The sequence below is a fragment of the Macrobrachium nipponense genome, chromosome 8 (assembly GCF_015104395.2).
Source record: "Macrobrachium nipponense isolate FS-2020 chromosome 8, ASM1510439v2, whole genome shotgun sequence".
Classification (NCBI taxonomy): Eukaryota; Metazoa; Arthropoda; class Malacostraca; order Decapoda; family Palaemonidae; genus Macrobrachium; species Macrobrachium nipponense.
In genome coordinates, this window is record NC_087203.1 from 66,054,768 (window position 1) to 66,075,573 (window position 20,806).

General features: G+C 43.9%; 1 protein-coding gene across 1 annotated transcript in view; it reads left to right on the top strand.

Moving 5' to 3' along the window:
- Window positions 1-20,806, top strand: part of LOC135222815 (DNA-dependent protein kinase catalytic subunit-like) — a 763,170-nt gene that overhangs the window by 118,130 nt on the left and 624,234 nt on the right. Inside the window, exon 4 of the mRNA XM_064261121.1 lies at window positions 18,707-18,819. Within this exon, the coding sequence (XP_064117191.1) occupies window positions 18,707-18,819 (113 nt within the window). The remainder of the gene's footprint in view (window positions 1-18,706; window positions 18,820-20,806) is intronic.

Here is a 20,806-nt window from a genome sequence, read left to right on the forward strand (position 1 = left end):
TCCGTCGCAAAAATAGTGAAAGGACTCTTGTACGCCTGGAGCTTGGTGTTTGTACACTCCCAGTCCTCAAGGCAGTGAACCCATTCGCGTTGAGCATGATCTCTACTGTAGAGAACGTTCTCCCTGGAGATCTTGTCCTCCCTAGTAAGCGCCGCTACGGTCAGCCTAGCATAGCCAATGAAAGGCTGCGTCAATCCCGGAGGATAAAACTCGAAGTCCTCAATCCTTCGAGTTCCACACTCCGGGATAGAGATCATACCATCCTTAAACAGAGCGTAAGCGGCCACTCTCCATGGGTTCTCCATGGAGAAAGCTAGGTAGTGACTCATATGGTGGAAGCTGGGAAAATACCAGCACTTGTTACTGGGAGACTGGAAGAGGGACCTGAGAGAGCCCAGCTACTCGGTCCTCGTTCTCTCTAACTCTGTTAGAGAGATCCTGGATGGACTGGCCCGACTGAGACAGAGTGCTCGACAGTTGTGCGAACATCTGCTCGAACTTTGTTCCTCCTAGGGCGGAGACTTGAGAGCCAACCATCTCACCCACCTGTTGCATCACCACTGCTGAGAAAGCAGTGGGATCAAAGGTGCTGGGTCCCGCTACTCCAACCGGCGTTACCGGAGTGGATGCGTGGAGGCCGGAGAAGGCATTGGCTCGGCGGGAGCGCGAGCCTTCTCCTTAGAAGACTTGCTTCTAGAGCTCTTTGAGTATGAAGAGCTGCGGCTTGGCCTTCACCGCGTCAGGGCATAGGCAAGGGGTCGAAGACTTCTTAGCTGAAGAAGACGACGACGACTTTTTAGAAGTCGTCTAACTAGGGTCTTCGGTTCTCTCTGTCCCTTCACCTTTGGGGGTTACAGAGAGAGCGGGAGAGCGGGTAGGGATCTCAGATCCCACAAAGCCTTGGAAAGAAGCAGTAGAAGAAGGGACAGGAGAAGATCCAGGAGCGCCAAGGAAAGACCTTTGGCACACCCGACACACCTACCTCAACCAACAAATCCTCAGCACCTACCGCCATAGGCTCAATGTAAGGTCCAAGGTAGCTACGTCGCCGGGACCGACTCTTGTGTGGCCACGACCCCGAAAGACTGGTGCATCTCCTGCTGGATGGAGGCTATGAGAGGGGCTTGCGGATATGGGGGTCAAACATACCCTGTTGACTTGCCACGGGGAAGATCTGAACGGCCAGCTTCTTGTCTAAAATGTAAGGCTGGCCTTTGGCGGCGTTCTTCCCGAAGCCGCCCACCCACGCTTTCAGGGTTGCAAGAGCGACCTCCCTCACACCAGCAGCCTGAAAGAAAAGGCGAAATGAGCTTCTAATGGCGGGACGGGGTTAACAAACTTATGTCTAAGAGTTGTTAGTAAAACTATAAAAAAGTCTATAATCGACTTACCCCTCCACCAGCTGACTGGCCAGGTCGTAACAGATGGCGCAGGCTTTTCCGGGTTGGGGCCCAGGGGACGATCATAATCGTTGTAAGGCGGCGTTTGGCACACGGATAGCGTGGTTCGAGACCTGCACTCACGTGGGCGCAGGGGGTCGTACAACGTCGCGTTGCATCCAAGGACCTGACAGTTGGTAGCCTGTAAGTGGAAAGATACATAAGTATCAGGAGAACACTTACAGCCTAACAGTTGCTCCGCTGGTGCCGGAGCGAGAAAGTTAGATTAAACCAGAGCCCCCGCCATAATACGTGTGTAGTTAATAACCTATGGTTGGTTTTTTTGTCCTAGCTACGCCGGGGGAGACAAGAGATAGAATCCAACCAGGTGTGGTGGTGAAATGAAACCACAGACGGATAAACGGCGGAGATGGTATACATATAACAAAATAAATAAAATTATAGAAATCATCGTAAAACTAGGGTATATCCTTAAAAATAACAATAATTATCAAACCTTTCCCCTCCCGTCTACTAGAAGAGTGCCCGGGTAAGAAGCAAGCTCCCTTCCGGTAGCGGGGGAGAGATGCAAGGATATAGTAGGCAAGCAACCGACCACTAGTAGTGACCACCCCGCCCGCTGGCGGAGCAGTAATCTATAACCAAAGGTGCCCCGGCTGCGGCGGAAGGCTCCGTTCGTTATAGAGAGGGAAGGTGGCTGAGCAACTGGGGAAGGGGGGGAGGGTCTTGGCGTAACACGGCGGGAGAGAGAGAGGGGGGGGGTGGCTACCCTCCCCCCTCCCCGTCCCAACAACTACCGCTCGGTGACCCGGTAACCTATGAGTGGTCGCCCTATACCCCCCGCTGGGGAGAACCCCTGGCCTCCTCAGAGAGGGAGGGAGGAAGGCAACTGAGGTTGTCATGGCAACCAGGGGTCCCCCAGACGCCTCCCTATACTGGTAGGGAGGGAAGGGGAAGGGTAAGGTGCGATGGAACACGTGACCGCAAGTGGCCTAAGCCGCGATAGCAACACAACCGTGGAGGGCCACGTGAACCAGGCTGTACCAATACATGGGACATGCACCTAGGCTAGCCTAACACCCTAAATAGAAAACTAAATTTACATCGAAAAGATGGAAAAGACACTTTTAGTAGAAGAAAAAGAAGCCCAGGAGGAGGCAAACTGTTCCGAGGAACAGAAGCCTACTCGGAGCCAGCGATAGCCGATGAAGAGCAAGAGCCGGGATGCTGGGCTGGAACACAGAATAGCCCTAAATACCAACAAAACTAAGAGAAATGGTTTAAAAAGTGGGGCTTAACCTAGCTAAAACTCGATGTAAAAACGATGAACGTGATATATAAGCCCATAAGTATAAGAAAAGTCCCAGTATGGAAGACCGGGAATTCTTAACGAGGCAGCATGGCGCCGCCACGAGACAACCGGGAAACCGTATATGACCTATTAGAAGGAAAATACTGGTTCCTGGAAGACTAATACAGTAAAATACTACTTATGAGGCACTTAACTTAGCCGTTGCGATGGCAGCACGTTCCATGACGGATGATGAGATAAATCCCGAGAAAAAGAGCACAAGCAAGAAATGCGTACGAACGCTGGCGCTAATAATTAAGGATGACCGCTAGGGGCGCTGCTGTCCGTGGCGTCCTCTAGTAGTAGTAGTAGTAGCGGCCGCATCGCCCGTTGGTATCAGCTCTCTTGTGGGGATTCTGATTGGAAGGTCTAATTGGTGAATGTCTCGTGGTAGTGTTCCCACTCGCCCCCCTATTCGCCATACCGACACTTCTTTTTAAGAGTGAGGAGTCAGTTTTACTGACATTTTCTTAATTTTGTTTTTCTCTGGTAATTTTAGATTAATTTTACCTAGAAAGAATGAAATTAAGGATCCTTTCATAGGCCGACACGAGCTGAGCCCAGAAATTGCTGTATTCCCTTGACGTTAGTAGGTATCGGAAAGTTACGGATAGCCGACACCTTATCATGGACGACTTTAAGACCTTCACTAGAAAACCGTGAAACCCAAATAGACTAGTTCTGTTTTAAAAAATTCACACTTACTTATCTTTACCCTTAAATTATGCTGCCTTAGTCTTTGTAGCACTAACTCTAAAATTTACGTAAATGTTCTTCTAATGTGTTGAAAAGATTACTAGGTCGTCCATGTAGGCATGTAGGATCTCCTAACAAGTCTCCAAACAATGTTTATCATACGAGTAAAAGTTATAGGAGCACAACGTAAACTAAAAGGCATGCGCAAAAATTCATAATGTCCCCTGGCTGTGCTGAAGGCAGTGTATGGGATACTCTCTTGTTCCAACGGAATTATGATGAAATCCCTTTAGTAGGTCTAAGCTTGTGAAATATTTGTTCTGACCTAATAGAGATAGGATATCATCGGTACTATGGTACTGGGAATCTGTCAGGGATTGTTTCTTCATTTAAACGACGAAAATCGACGCATATCCGCCAAAGTTCGATCTTTTTTTGGTACTACTATTAACGGAAAATTATAAGGGCTGTTTGATTTCCTAATGACTCCTTCTTTTAGCATTTTACCTACTTCCTCTGTTATCTCATTTCTGAAATTTCATAGGAAGTCCGGTACGAAGGTACATAGATTACTTTCTGTTTGTCCTTGAGCCTTATTTGATGCTCGGTGACATCCGTTTTTCCTAAGGTTCCATCCGTAGTGGAAAAAAACATCATGATATTTAGTTAAAAGTTTCAAAAATTTCTGCTGAATTTCTTCTTCTTGAATGTCCTTACTGATTTTGTTCTTTATAGATTGCAAAAGGGATTCATCCGCAACTGATTTAGCGTGATTTATCTCAGCTACGGAAGAATGCAATGTTTATAAACTTCGGCATCCAAGATGTGTTGATTTTTGTGGATTACTAAAGTGGTATTCAAATGATTACAGACTTCGATGTTACATTGTTGTTGTGAGCCGACTGTATAAATGGCTTGTGTGACGGATAATCCGTGTGTTTTCAGAGTTTCGGAAAGGATTAACGTTTCAGATCCGGGCAAGGTTCTCTTTACACGCACTAATATGTTCAAAGTTACGTTAGGCTCGAGAGTTTGCGTGCAAGCTGATATTACGGGTGAGCGAGAGTTCTGTTGGGTTGCCTGTATTATTTCTTGGTTCATGAGACAGGTGATTGGTTCTGTAATGTAAGTGACAACTCTGTCTGTCTCTTTATTATCTAAAACTGATTTTAGGGTATTAGAAGACCTATAGAATTTCCCTTTGATATACACGCCGTGTTTTGCAGGTGCTAAGATAATATTTTGAGTGCCCATAGACGGGTATCCGATAATTACTGCGGGATACATTATTTAATGTTTTGTACAACGATAAAGGTATCAGCAAACGTGCGCTTACCGACCTTGTACTGTACATGAGTCACTCCTACAACATTTAATTCATTATTCCCTATGCCTGAGAGCCTTATTCCGGACTTCTCTATAGGGAAATTTGAAAAGAGTAAATGATGAGTCCTTAAATCCATGATATTACGTGGACTACCAGAATCAAAGAACAAAGTGAATGACTTATGGTCCAAATTTACTGCATGTAAGGTTGGTCGCAACTCGTTTTGACTAATAATTGCATGAATTTGTTGCAAATCTACGGGAACCTGCACAGATTTTTTGGATTCGGCCATGTGTTTCATAGGAAAATCAATTGCCTCACAATGATCTGACAAATGATTAAACTGATTATTTGATACAAAAGATGTTGATATTGATGACCCAACATCGCCCTCTCCCCCCTTGGAGTGAACTACGTGGTATTTGTTTTGTTTATCACACCTTGAAAATTCGCTTGCCCTTGCGAGTTCTGGCTAGACGGCCCAGGAACAGAGGTACCTGAAGCACGATTTGTTTGTTTCTGCTGTTGTGCAGAATTTCCGTTTGGTTGTTTCTTCTTATAGTACTGAGGACCCTTCTTTTTATTTGCACTGGCAACTGGTTGCGTGTTTGTAGCATTCTGCTGTTGATTCCTCGAGTAGCAACGGTTATATGAATGAGTTGAACTATTGTGTATTGAACAAAAACGCGTCCGACAGTCTGAAATCATGTGACCTGGTCGTTTACAGTTATAACAAACCATCCCTGCAACTTGATTATTATTATGTTTCCACATTTACTTGTTGTGGCTTGTTCTCATTTTTTGCAAAAACTTGAATGAGCGAAGGATCTAGGTCGGTACATTTAGACATGTGTTTTTTTATTTGTTTATACACATCTAATTCCGTACTGTTGGGCTGGAATTTTTTGTCAAAACACCGCACTAACGCTTCAGGCAACATTGCAGTGAGAGACGTAAGGTAGATCAAATGGATAAAATCTTTCACGTTGATTTTGGCACTCGTAACCCACCCGGAGTTACTTAAACTAACTTGATATTCATTTAGCCGGTCGGCAATTAGCGCCGCCCGCTCGACAACATTAAGCTGAGTCATGGAGGCTTGGTTAAGGATATTTCTCAATGCCAATACTACATCTAAAGCCTCTTCAACCCCCATTCACGGCACGTAATCTGATTATGAACTCGTCAGTAAGCGCCTCTTGGAAAGAAACCCCCCTTAGATAAGCACTTGCGTCTCTTTAGCAAAGTCTATGAAGCTTTTGGCCTCCTGTAATTGTACTGCTGGGTCTGTGATGCTTTTTGCATTTAAATGAGCGTCTACAGATGAGATCCATGCCTCAACATTTTGAGGCAGGAACCCATTGACCCGACCTTGAAAAAGGGACAATTGCTGACCTCGCGCTAACGAGAGTCACCACATTGGGGTTGCCAGTCGGAGGAGTTGCCATCTCCACTTTCACTTTTTTCTTATCACTTCTATTCCTTGCGATCCTATCAAAATACCTATAAGAGTACACTCGACCACTACGTAAACGCATATGCAATGTACTGTATAAATGTGTTATAATAATAGTAAAAATCCCCCAAAAGATACAAAAATACAGATAATTTGATAAAATATTATACGGAGAATTCCTGCAAGAAACGATTAACAACAACGAGAAGAGAAAAAAAATAATCTGCGGGCGAGAACTCGTAGTTGAAGATTGATTCTGTAATGAAGGAAGATTAAGATGGCGAACAACTCACCCCCAGAATACTGGACGATCGACTCCTGATGAACAACACTTCACTGAGGAAAGAACCTGAATAGATAAAATGGTACTTAGCTCTGATTATATGGTGAAGGATTGTTGACATGGGATGACGTCTCAGTTCTTGTCTAAGTCTCGCGTCCGGAAATCGTGATGACGTCATGGTCTTCTCTCGGGTGCACGATGCGTGAAGAAGTCCAAGATTGATGACGTCACAGCCTCCGTCCTTGCACTACTGCCTCTTGCTCTACTCTCTGCGTCCTTGCTCGTGATCGCGTGATGTTTCCTGTGTTTGTTTTCTTCTTTCTGTTGATGTTCGACGCTGCTCTCGTCCGGTGTAGATTCTCGAAGATAAGTGACAACAGTCGCTCAAACGTCGGTGTTGATGCTTGTATTCTTCTCGATGAAGGACATATCTGCATCTTCATAAAATGTTGCGTTGATTGAAGATCCCGTTTCCTCTGTTTAGTTTTGATGTTGAAGGTGGAAGTTGGTTCTTGTAGACCTTCGGTCGGCTGATATGGGTCTTGTTAATTTTATTCTTCGTCATACGCTGCCACCATTATCTAAGTCCCTTCGCTTTGCGATAGACTTTTTTTTGTGTTCTCCTTACGACTGTCATTCGTAAGTATTTCTGGTTCCTCCCATCTCCTTGGGATATCTTAGTAGAGTGGTTCTTCTAACTAAAGGAGATGATTCAAACAGATAAGTTGAACAGATATAACAACTTTATTCTGTAACTCCATACTAGGAGATGCAGCTCGGTCGGAAGACCGATATGTTTAAAGGTTGGCACGGAACTGCCATTCTAAAGCATCGCGTCGATAGCGGAACATTAGCTATGTCAGCGATTCATATAAAAACATACGTAGTCCGCCGGCTCGGAAGTTACAAGTTTCCGGCGTAGGTTAACAGGTCAACCGCTTCCCATGGAAGTTGTTGTGCAAAGTTATCATTAATAATAAATGCTGATAACGCTCAGAGCTAAACCAGGCTACTGCAGACAGCGCATAGCGTAATCTAGATCTGCTTTGGTCACGTAGGACCCTCCTAATGCCATGACCTCAGGTCATGGGTTTTTATTTACAGATCATGTAAACTAAATAATGTATTTATTACATACTTACCTGGCAGATATATACGATTGAAGACCCACCCAGCCTCCCCGCAGGAGACAGGTGGAAGAGAGAATCTGATTAGAAAACGGGAATGGATCCTAGTCCTGCCACCCAGCGGCGGGGCGGTAGATCACCTGACCTACCTACCTGTAGCGTGTGCCGCGAAATTCGAATTTCTGTCGGGGACGACGGAGTCGATAGCTATGTATATATCTGCCAGGTAAGTATGTATGAAACTTTATTGTATCATAACAATATCATTTTAAAGGTATCTTTACGGCACAAATTTCAGTTAACAGCGCCGCTAGCGCCGTTGTCTAACGAGTTCATACATTTGTAGAAATGCCGTTCAGACCATAAAGGTTATGCAAATTATATTAACAAATTTTATGGAGAGTTATTACGTAGGTATTAGGGTAAAATATATGCCTCTTGACACTGTTCTATGCCGAAAATATCGAGTTACATAAGTGCAAATTTAGCTATGGATGTGTCGATTCATAAATGTTCATGCTTTTGTTTAAAATGTGTGTGAAAATGTATTATACGTGAAAGGCATTTTTATTTCTGTACAGAAATATGATACAAAGGCAGCTTTTGAAACTGCCCTTCACGTTATCAAATACGATGTTTTTTCATGTTCTTTCTTGTAAGCCGCCGTCTGCCGCTCTTCCGAAAATATCTATTTTAAAAAAAGTGCAAATTAGCGATCAATGTGTCGATTTTATAAATGTTTATGCTTTTATGTTTAAAATGTGTATGAAAATGTATTACGAATAGAGTATTTTTATCTCTGTGCAGAAATATGATAAAAAGGCAGCTTTTGAAACCCCTTCAAGTAATCGACTACGATGTTTTTTTCAAGTTCGTTCTTGTATGCCGCCGTCTGCCGCTCTTCCGAAAATATCGAGTTAAAAAGAGTGCAAATTTAGCGATCGATGTGTCGATTTTTCAAATGTTTATGCTTTTATGATTAAAATGTATATGAAAATATTATTAACGTAAAGTATTTCATTTTTGTACAGAAAATAAGATACAAATTAAGGCAGCCTTTGTAACTACGCTCCACGTTGTCAGGTGATGGTTTTTCATGTTCGTTCTTGTCCGCCAGTTCCGAAAAATGCATTGTGTTATTTTATTAATTATGCATCTTTTCCAAAAATCCTTTAAAAAGTTATACATTATTTCACTGTATCCAAGAATATTGTATGTATTCTCATATTATTGTATTTTAAAATACTACGGCAAACTTAAGCCCGTATTCCGCGGAGCGGCCAATGTTGTGGTTTGAAATCAGCTGATGAATACGAGTTTGTTTCACAATAACGCAATTCTGAGCGAATGCTCTTGCTTCTAGTTAGCATAAACGAATATCTATGTACTTGACTTATATGAGACAAAGTTTTTTTTCCTTATACAGCGTGTTTTTAGGTGGAAATATGTATTGAATATGTCTCGTTTTGAATGTGAACTACTATTTTTTTCGTTAACAGATTACCTTGGCGGCATGTTTATTGCGTAAAAAATTACGTGATCCCGTTCGCAATAATCCTTTATATCATCGTAATGCGAACTTTACATTATTTATCTTATATCGGCGTGAAACCAACAGTAACATGTGTTCTTTCAAGCACAGTAGTTTTGATTAAAATGATTTTATCCCAATTTTATCTACAGTTGTGTGTGATGGCAGACATTTACTGCAGTTTTATCCTTGTTGCCGATGTACGATAATAGTCATTAGCAGCTTGAACAGTTTTCTCAGCTTCAGTTATAACTAGGTTTAAATTTAACGGTATATTTCCCGATTGATCTTTAATCTATATTGATCTCTGATCTATAGCGAATAAAGTTATTACATTAAGATATCTCAGTTCTATTCTATACATAACGCCATTTATAACAAATACGGTAATGTTGCACTGTAGTACGATGATCGAAATACAAGCCAAACAGATATTATCCAGTTCGGTTGTACTTAGAAAAAAAAAAAAAAAAAAAAAAGTTGTTTCTCGTTCGGTTGTTCATGGCTGTACACGTTCACGCAACGAGTATAATGTTAAAACCATACTTTCATCATTCTCTTTTGCTGTTATTGAACTTATGTAACTAGAAGATGGATAAAGTTAGGCCATTGTAATTTGATCTCTCATAAAATCGAACTATCGTAAGACTTACGATCATAACCTGAACACTACAGCTACCTGTACACTGTATAAACTTTATTATATCTTTACATCCTCTAGACACCGACATGTACTGTACAGTAAATTCTATAGTACTATACTGCATAAATATAATTTTACTTATTGCGTCGTTGTGGGATTACGGCGCCTTTGACTGGTCTAGAGTTTCGAAAGAAGGTGTGCGGCGGCCGTAGGCTTTAAAATCGCTCAGCGTCGGTGGCCAGGAACGGAACCCCTGCCGCTAACCGAGGGCCGCCTGTATATGAAAATGTGCGCATTTTTATGTAGAATACAACAATAAAATACTCATGATTGTAGCTTTTATCAGTTTTGAGATATTTTCATATAAATAACGATAATTGCCAAAATTTCAAGCTTCGGTCAACTTTGACTCTAACGAAATGGTTAAAAAACGCAATTGTAAGCTAAAACTCTTATATTTAGTAATATTCAATCATTTACCTTAATTTTGCAACTAATTGGAAGTCTCTAGCACAATATTTTGATTTATGGTGAATTTATGAAAAAACTTTTTCCTTACGTCCGCGCGGTAACTCTTCCGAAAAAAATCATACATGCGATTGTGGTAATGTTTGCACCATTTTAAAATTAGCCGTTATATAAAGTTTTATATATGGAAATGTGCGCAATTTTATGCACAATACAACTAAAAACAACCCATGGTTGTAGCTTTTATCAGTTTTTGCAGAGATTTTTCTATAAATAAACAAAAACGATAATTGACCAAATTTCAACCTTTACGGTCAACTTTTGACTTACCGAAATGGTCGAAAAATGCAATTGTAAGCTAAAACGCTTATATTCTAGTAATATTCAAGCATTTACCTTCATTTTGCAACAAATTGGAAGTCTCTAGCACAATATTTCGATTTATGGTGAATTTATGATAAAACTAACATTTTCTTTACATCCGCGCGGTAACTCTTCCGAAAAAATCATACGTGCGATTGTGGTAATGTTTGCACCATTTTAAATTAGCCGTTACATAAAGTTTTATATATGAAAATGAGCGCAATTTCATGTAGAATACAACTAAAAATAATTGAAGGTTGTAGCTTTTCTCATTTTTGAAATATTTACATATAAATCACGATAAATAGAAAAAAAAGAACTTTCGGTCAACTTTGACTCTACCGAAATGGTCGAAAAACGCAATTTTAAGCTAAAACTCTAACAGTCTAGTAATATTCAGTCATTTTTCTTCATCTTGAAACAAATTCAAAGTCTCTAGCAAAATATTTAGATTTATGGTGAATTTAAAAAAAAATCTTTCCTTCCCTCCGCGCGCGGATTCTCCGCCACAAATCTCCGAAATGCGTACGTCCCATTCTCGGAATATTTGCTCCGTTTCATATTAGGCATTTCATAGAGTTTTATATATGAAAATGTGCGCAATTTCATGTAGAATAAAACGAAAAATATTTGAAGGTTGTAGCTTTTCTTATTTCCGAAATAATTGCATATAAAAAATATATATATAAAAAAATTTGACATTTGGTCAACTTTAACTTGTCAGATATGGTCGAAAACTGCAATTGTAAGCTAATACTCTTACAGTATAGTAATATTCAATCATTTGTCTTCATTTTAAAAGAAGTTGGAAGTCTCTAGGACAATATTTAGATTTATGGTGAATTCTTGAAAAAAATATTTGTTTACGTCCGCGCGTTATGAATTCATGCATTATTTTGTGATAATATTTTCTGTGTTGCTTTTATCGTTTTACAATGTGTTATATACCAAAATGATCGCAATTTAGTGTACATTACAACGAAAAAAAAAAACTTTTTACCTTTAACCGTTTTGCGCACAGCGCGATTTGAATACAATTATATATGAAATTTTGTTTTTGCACTGTCATATATCGCTTTATTTATATATGATAATGATGATTTTTTTTTCATTTCTGATGGTAGCATACTAAACTTCAGCCAATGACAAAAAAAGGAGCCAAATGAACTCTTAATCTTGAAAACTAAGCGCGCTGTGTTTTTCTGAAAAAAATATTTTTTCCGCTTCCGCGCTCACTCTGAAACACCTCCGGCACACCGGAGACAATTTTTTTTTTACCGCATCGGCGTAAGAGGGTTAATAAAAAAAATTATGAATTAGATATCATAAAATATAACATAAATCAGACTGCCAACAAATACGTATTTTTTAGAATTCTTCTTCTGTTTTATTATTACGTTACTTATACGTATGTTTCATTATAGCTGTCAGTAACTCGGTATCTCCATTAGGTAAAGATAGAATAAAGAATAGAAATGAATGGTTATTATACTGTTTGGTAGTTTCATTAGTTGAAGAGAGATACGAATGAAAATTTATGGCTTACTGTGTGCTAGGAAAAATGATTGCTTGGCGTTCCTTCGGTACTGGTAAGACGGGTAAGAGCTGAATGTAAACAATCGATTGAAGGTTTTTTTTCTTGTGTGTTTGTGTATTATAGTTAATGATTAATTAATAATTATTTGAAATGAGTACATACTGATTATTTATACATTTTATTGGCATATTCTAAGCTTTTAGTTCTTAGGTTTAGATGTCATAATCATAGACTAGGCTACAGTAGCAACCGCTAACATAGGCTAGGCTTATTGCTAAGGGACATATGCTAAAGTCCTAATATATGCAGTAAAAATGGGGTTGAACATTACATGCAGTTGAATATTACTCAAGTATGCACAGTATTTTGCCTTTTTGGAGTCATATTTCTTCCGTCGGATCGGCGTCGTAACCCTAGAACATGTGTTTTAGGCCTGGAAATATAATTTACTGGGGTGTTTTTGTAGGGCTTGGAACGGATTAGCCATTTTACATGTAAAATGTGGTCCAAGATACGAAAACTTCATGATACGAAGGGCGCCTCGGAACGGATTAATTTCGTATCTCGAGGTACTACTGTAGCTGTAAGTATTTTGTAATTATTATTTTGTTTATTGTTCGTGGTTGCAGTGATTATGCATTCCCACGAATCAGAGAAGCCCCCTTGCCCCCCATCCAACCGGAGAGTGTGCCCTGGAGTGGGAAGCCGTAAGTGTGGGGCTTTCAGGTCCAACGAGACTGTCGACCCTCATCCCTTATCCTCAAGATGCCGAGGGCGTGAATGCTCTCGGTCTCTGACTTGTGTTGTTTGTGTCTCTTGGTCGAAGGAACAGTGTGAGTTGTACGAGTAGAGGAAGCCGCCGCGTAAGGCCGCCAAGGTTTCGTCGGAAAGCTTTCCCTCGACACCTTTGGTGACTGACACTTCATCATCTTTCCTTCCTCCTCATCAACTCCCGTGGATGGCTCTCTCCCCTTCGGGGGACGTGTCCCCCTCTGCCTCTTCACTTGATTTGTCGAGTGCAGAGGAAGGAGGGCGACACCCCAACCTTGAGTTGTACTTGGGGTCTTCTGTCTGTTCAGGGTGGGATCCTTACCCCCTCTGAGCAAACAAGAAACCCCCCTATTAAACACACTGTTGCTTCTCCAGGTGTGTGCGCCTCCGCGGGTGGAGATCTCCAGCAGGTGTGGCGATCTTTGAGTCTTCTGGGCACTCCAAGTATCCAGGGGCTGATTCATCATCTGGCTGCCAAACTGATGGTCCGAAGTTTGAGTCCCGGCTTGGCCAACGCGGAATCAGAGGAATTTATTTCTGGTGATAGAATTCATTTCTCGATATAGTGTGGTTCGAATCCCACAATAAGCTTTAGGTCCCGTTGCTAGGTGACCAATTGGTTCCTAGCCACGTAAAAAAATATCTAATCCTTCAGGCCAGCCCTAGGAGAGCTATTAATCAGCTCAGTGGTCTGGTAAAACTAAGATATATTTAATTTAATCATCTGGCTGCAGCCCCAGTCACTCACGGGGTGTGGACGAGGACAACCACAACCGTGTCGACATCAGGTTATGCCACTCCACCGCACCTAGTGTACACCCAGCACATGACTACGGTCACCCCTGGGTTTGTTGTCCTCACCCCGCCCCCTGACTTTGAGTGCCTGAAGAGCTCTCCCCTTGAATCCTCCTGTAGCTGTCGCCATACCCGCTGCCTCTGTTCCTGCCTGTGGAAGCGCTGCAGCTCGTGCAGGTCCCTCCAGACAGGTGGGGTTGGGCCGTGTTGCCACTGCAACTGCCCCAGCTCCATCCTGGATGGAGGACCTGTCTGCTGTCCTGAAAAGAGTCAAAGGAAGAAGAAGGAAAGGTGTCGTTGTCTTCAGCCGCCTCTTCCCCTTCGACTTCCAAGCACCCCCCCCCCCCCCCCCCAGAAGTCTCGCTTAGAAACTTATAAGGATCTGTCCCACTCGGCGGGACAGGTAGGTCTTCCGCTGGTCCTCCCGGGATTTCTCTGGGAATGGGGCCCATCTCTCCTTCCTCAGGGAAGAAGACGAGGATCGTAGAGGTACCAGCTACTGCTGGTACCTCTGCTCCCAGCTCCAGAGGTTCCACCTCCGGACCGGGAACCGTCTCGGCCGCTCGCTCGTGAGGGTCACCGAGTGTACGGTAGGCTAGGAACCAGACCTCTGAGCATACTCACCGTCAAGATCCAGGAACGGAGCGGAAGGTTATTAAGAGTCGCTCAGGTGACTCTCGCCAGACCGGCGATCGCTCTCACACCAATCCCCAGTTCCCAGGGTTGATGTGATGGTCCCACCAGAACATTCACTTGTCGACGGTGCTCGCTCTCACCGCTTTAGCGGACACTACCAGTGACCCGACCGTCACTCCTACTGGGACCGGACAGTTCGCACGACTGGTAGCAGCTCCCCTGACACATGAGACCAACGCTACCATCCTTGGTCCAGCGCTTCTCCACATGGAGATCGCTGGTCCAGACCTGCAGCTCGATCACTACTGTGGATTGGCGATCGCCTGCAGTCCTCCCAGCCTGCCGGCTCTGCTAAAAGGCAGGGCAGGAGCGTCAGGTCTTCCTCACCTGTCCCTTCAACCTCCTCAAGCTACACCAGGAGGAGCAAGGCGAACAGGAGTGACTGTGAGGAGTGTGCTCCTTATAGTCCGGCCATGAGAGCCTATGATCCTGGCTCGGTCCTTGGACCCAGCAGATCGTACACTCAAGTGGTTGGAGGAGACCACGAGGAGTCTGGCGAGGTTCTTCCTCCTGAAGGAAGAGTGTCTCGGGAGGTGATCGGCCTAGATGGATCTGACTGTCCATCGCCTCAGGACGCAATCATCCCCGAGATACAGAGGTCCTATGCAGAGGTCATTGCACTGATTCGTCAGCGCAACGACCTCGGGGAAGGATCTGACCCCCCATCGAGGTTAGAGTCGTTCTGAGGGCCTAAGAAGGAACCCAGAGCGACGGTTGGACTACCCCGTTCCACCTTGGCCGACGGTGTGTTGGACCAAGTGAACGCTCTCATCTTTGGACAGGAGAACTCACTCAGGTCCAGCAGGTCAGACAAGCTGCTTCCCCCTCCCCTGCCTCGCCAGCGGCGTTTGTATGTACCTTCGGTAGACCTGTTGCCAACCAAGCAGGGTGATCCGGAGATAGCTCGGCTAACTCCGGGAGTGCCTCTTCATCACCTGCTGTCTGAGAACCTCTGGTTCTCACAGCAAGAGGCATCGGCCCTGGAATCCACTCCCATGGCAGCTTTCCAGGCCGTCTCCTGGCTGGATCTGTGGTCCCTCATAGTATCCAGAGTCGCTGCCTCCTCGAGACCTATCATTCCCAAGGAAGACTCAGCCTTCGGGAGACTGCCAGTCTGGAGGTAGGGCCATCTCTTACCTTGCTCACCAGGTGGCCAACCCGTGGGCTAATCTGGTTCTGAGAAGACGGGACTCAGTCCTGACTCGGGTAACCAGAGCGGCCAGTCGAGAGGTAACGTTGGGTCTACGTAATGGACCGTTGCTGGGTTCCTCCTCTCTCTTCCCAAGAGAGATGGTGGACGCTATGGTGGAAATGTGGAGAACTGAAGACAGTGACCGCCTAGTACACCAGGCAGTTTCGAAGACTTCTGGGCGGTCTCGATCAATTGCAGCCAAGCCTTGGAGCTTGGCTAGTGCTTCCTCCACTCCCAAGACGCTAGCACTGTCGAGGGTAGCACAAGGAAAGACCCAGCCTCCCTCTTTCGCTTCAAGAAGTAAGTGTCAGCCCTCCTCTCAAGCCTCCTTCTCGCGGGAGAGCAGCTAAGCAAAAGGGGAAGAGAGGGAAATGCTAGGGACAGCATTCCCCCTCACCTGCTGCCAGAAGGGGGCCGCGTGCATGGCGAGCCATTGGGTAACTTGGCAGCACTACAGAGCCGAGACCTGGGTAGTGGATGTCCTCCGGGAAGGATACCTACTGCTCTTCGAGTTGAGGCCACCCCTCGCTTCACACCCGGTCCACCTTCAGCACTGAAACAAGAAGTAAAGACCATGCTGAGCAAAGGAGCTATGGAGATTGTGCGAGATCGGAGATTGTGTGAGATTAGTCACCGGGATTCTACAGCCAGTCTACGGGGGGCTGGAGACCGGTGATAGATCTCTCTCCCTTGAACCGTTTCGTTCGACAGACTCGGTTCGTGATGGAAAACAGCATGCTCATGAACCGTTTCGTTTGACAGACTCGGTTCGCGATGGAAAACAGCATGCTCAGTGCTCGATTCCATCAGGGAGAATGATTTCCTGCTTTCGATGGACCTGAAGGATGCGTATTTCCAAATACCCGTCCTCCAAATACCCATCCACCAGTCCTCCAGGAAGTACCTCCGCTTTATCCTCGATGGGACGGTGTACCAATTCAGGGCACTTTGTTTCGGTCTCTCAACCACCCCACAGGTGTTCACACGAGTGTTCACTCTGGTGTCGGCTTGGGCCCATTCAGTTGGGATACTTCTGATGAGGCATCTTGACAATTGGCTGGTCCTGGCGAGCTCCCGCTCGCAGTTGCTACAGGACAGAGATCAACTCCTCGACTTATGCCACGATCTGGGGATTGTGGTAAACGTCGAGAAGTCAGATCTCGAACCCAAGCAGAGGATAAAGTACCTGGGCATACTGATCGATACGGTAGCAGCATGAGTTTTCCCGGCAGACTCGCTGATCAGCAGGTTCAGGGAGGCACCCAGACAGTTCCTGTCACGACAGGAACAGTCAGCTCAGCAGTGGCAATCAGGGGAGACTAAGGAGTGCTGGGCACAGGCACTGGATCCACAATCCTTCCTGGTTCCTCTCACGGAGGAAATAAGTGAAGGTCTGGCCTGTTGGTTAGACAACAGGAACCTCTTAACAGGAGTGCCCCTGTGCACTCCCCCTCCGGAGATGCTTCTGTTCTCAGACGCATCGACCGAGGGTTGGGGCGCACACCTGGAAGAGTTGCTGGTTGCAGGAGTGTGGAACCATCACGACAGGCACCTTCACATCAACTTCCTGGAATGCAAGGCTGCGTTCCTTGCACTCCAAGAGTTCTGGGAACAACTGATGGGACACTCAGTGGTGTTGATGAACGACAACACCACGGTAGTGGCATACGTCAACAAACGGCGGGCCTAGTGTCCCTCCTGTTGCACAAGTTGACGATGCAGGTGCACAAGTGGGCCGTAGCTCACTTGGTAGAGCTGTCAGCCAGATACATCCCAGGCAAGAGGAATATAATGGCAGACAAGCTCAGCCGCCAGAATCAGGTGATTGGGACCGAATGGTCTCTTCACCCAGAAAGGCTCTTCGACCTGTGGGGGCGTCCAGTAGTGGATCTGTTCGCCACCCGGCACAACAGAAAACTTCAGGTTTTCTTAGTTGTGTCGGACCCGTGGGCAGCTGCAGAGGACGTGTTCCAACACCCGTGGGACAACCTCTTCATCTACGCCTTTTCCCCGTTCTGCCTGATTCGCAAGGTAATCAGCAGGGTGCTGATCAACAGCAATCTTCAGATGATTCTCCATTTGGTATCCGGACCTGCTGGCTCTTTTCTCGGAGGCACCGCAAGAGATTCCCCCATGGCACAACCTGCTGTGCCAACACTTGTCGAACCTGCACCAAGTAGCCACAGATGAAGCTAATAACTAAGGGTAAGTACCTGAAAATTTATTTTATCATAAAATATTATATAGGCCTTAAGTAGAATTTCAGCTGCATATTTAGAATTTACTTCAAACTGGGAGGGACAGTGTAAAGTTGAGATAGAAAGTAGGATAAAAGTAGCTTAAGGGAAATGTAGGGAGGTGGCATAGGTATTTTGTGACAAAAGAATGCTGCATAAACTGAAAATAAAGACCTTGTGTGCAGTAATCAGGGCATTAAGGAAAGAGGAATAACCTGAGTGAACAGAAGTGAGGATGCTGAGGTGGATTTTGAGGATCTTGCAGTGTGAGCAGCAGGAAAATGAAGAAATTAGGAGTACTAGGGTGAGAGAGATTGCTGCCGTAATAAGAAAATGCAAATTGAGAGGGTTATGGGCATTTGGTAAGGGTGAGTGGGTGAGGGAGTGAAGAAGGTTAGCTGAAATATTTTTGGGGTAGTAGGGCAAAAGATAGGTAGTGGATTATATGTTGTGATAAATGAGGATTTGGAGCAGAAGGGTTTTGCGGAGGAAATGCTTTTGATGTAAATAGTCGAAGAAGGTGCACCAGGACAGCCAACCCCATCGCTGAAAGATAGCATTGTGGATGAAAAGGTCTAAGTAGACCTCTTATTTTCTCATACACAATTTTACCCCACTTGGGTTCCATTAAAAAGCAACCACTAAGGGTTTTCTCATTCAAGTCTGGTTAAGGAAGTTTTTTTACTGTAATATATATTGTATATGTATATATACAATATATGAAGGAAATGAAAGAAAATGGTGTTATTCTGAAATTGTTGTATTTCTGCCATTTGCCATTTGTTTTGCATGCTTTTGTGACCTGTTTGTTTATTTCTCAACTGTGCTTTCAGTGTTACAACAACAGCTGCATACCCTGGGAATGCTATTGTACTGCTATCCTGAGGTGCTTGCTCATCGTGCTCGACTTGTTTTGAAGATCCTCAAAGATCAACTGAAGAAACATGTAAGCGATTTTGTTAAAAAACTTTCTCATGTAGTTGTATGATGATGTAATGTATTATTCAAGATAGTTTGCTAGATTTGTTGACCTCTGTCATCATCATTCACTATTTAGTAAATCTGTAATTTTTTTTATTTGCTCCTTTGAAACTTGTTAACAAGATACTTAACTAATAGTAGGTGGGTGAGTTGGGCTGTCACTAAACTTGTTTTCTTCATCCACTGTCAGGTGAGGATGTCTTGCTGTATTCCTTTTGACTATCAAGTTGGAACTTGTGTTTCGAGTGTTTACCTTACCATGGTTAATAGGGTATACAGTGGTCCCCCCATATTCGCGGGGGATGCGTACCAGACCCCCCTGTGAATAGTTAGAACCCGCGAATGTTTGGAACCCCTATGAAAATGCTAAAAACAGCCTATTTTGTTAGTTAAAACTCAAGAAAAACCCACTAAAAATTTTCATACTTGGTTTTTTTAATAGTTTTATCACAAAAAGTGCATTTTATGATGAAATTCATCAAAAAAAACCAGGAATTTGTGGATATTTATCATAGAAAAATACCGCGAATGCGCGAATTTTCCGCAAATAATGCAGGGAAACGTTCCCCAGAGAAATCCGCGAATGTGTGAGTCCGCGAATCTGGAGAACGCGAATACGGGGGGTCCACTGTACAATGAAAGTGTTTTGTTCATGAATGAGTGTTGAAGTTCATAATGTCCTCATTTTAGATGGATCATTACCATTACTGCTCTTGTGTAAGGGTATGATCTGCAGCTGTTACAGGAAAAAGTTTGGAAATGGTGAAGGAAGGCTAGGTGTTAGCTGTTGTCAGTAGTATGGAGGTCTCCCCATTTGACACCTCCAAACTTTTCTTGTTCTTCTTCTGCACCTATGAACCTCTTCGTACTCCTTCCATGTGTACACTGCTGTCTAGACCGTGCAGAAAGGTGTGACATACACTTGCTCTTATTTAGTGGTGAGTCAGGTGTGTGATGGGCTCTTCCCAAGTTAGACAATTACTCATGTACTTATGCCTATACTTACCATGTCACCGGCTCCATATGCTGTAGATGATTCTTTTAGAAGCTCATTGAAGTTTAGCTTGCAATAGGTGATCATCCTTCCCCATAGCTCTGATAACAGCTACTGCTGCAAACGAGAGTAACAACCTAAGTAAGGAATAAGGGTTTTTAATTTCTGTGTTAGACAATTGCAGGTAGTGTAGACATGGGGGTTACAGAGCATGCTCAGTATACAAAGTTATCCCATGCCTTTTTGGTAGAGATGACTGCTATCCACCTGTGTTTTGCAGAGCACACATAGTAGGGTCAATGCTATCCTCTTGCTTAGTGCATGGAAAGCCCCACAGTCTGTGCATGCACAGATAGAGTACTTGGTATCCTGATATATTTTTTTTTGAGACAGTAGGACTGCTTGTGGTAGTCCCTGCTACCCTCTTGGATCATGCATGTGCAGACAGGGTTCATGTGCTATGGGTCTCCATTATACAGTAGCCAAGGGTACAAGAATGATGTGTGTGCAATTAATTGTGCATCTTTCAGGGTATTGATGGTTCACAATACACAATCTGGCAAGTAGTAGGAAAATGCACCAAGACTTACACGTTGAACATTTTTGAAGCTGCTGCAAAAAAAACTGCAACTGCACCTGGAAACTAAATTGCCATGACCTTGTTCATACTAACTGTTTCCAAATGGAAGCTTAGTCATTCTTTATCTTACAGGGATGACTAAATAAGAACCTCAGGAACCTTGTCTTTCTTCAGTAGGGTATCAGTAGTAGTGGCAGAATTAGGGGGGGATGCCACTGAGCAGGCCATGGCTTAGGGTCCTGCACATCTGTGAGGGCCCTGCAACTCTGCCAAATAAATTAATGATAATAATGAGTTAATAAGTATATTATATAAAATAGTCTTTGTTTCATTCTTCGTGGGAATAGATAAGGAATGTTGAATACATAAAGTGATAGA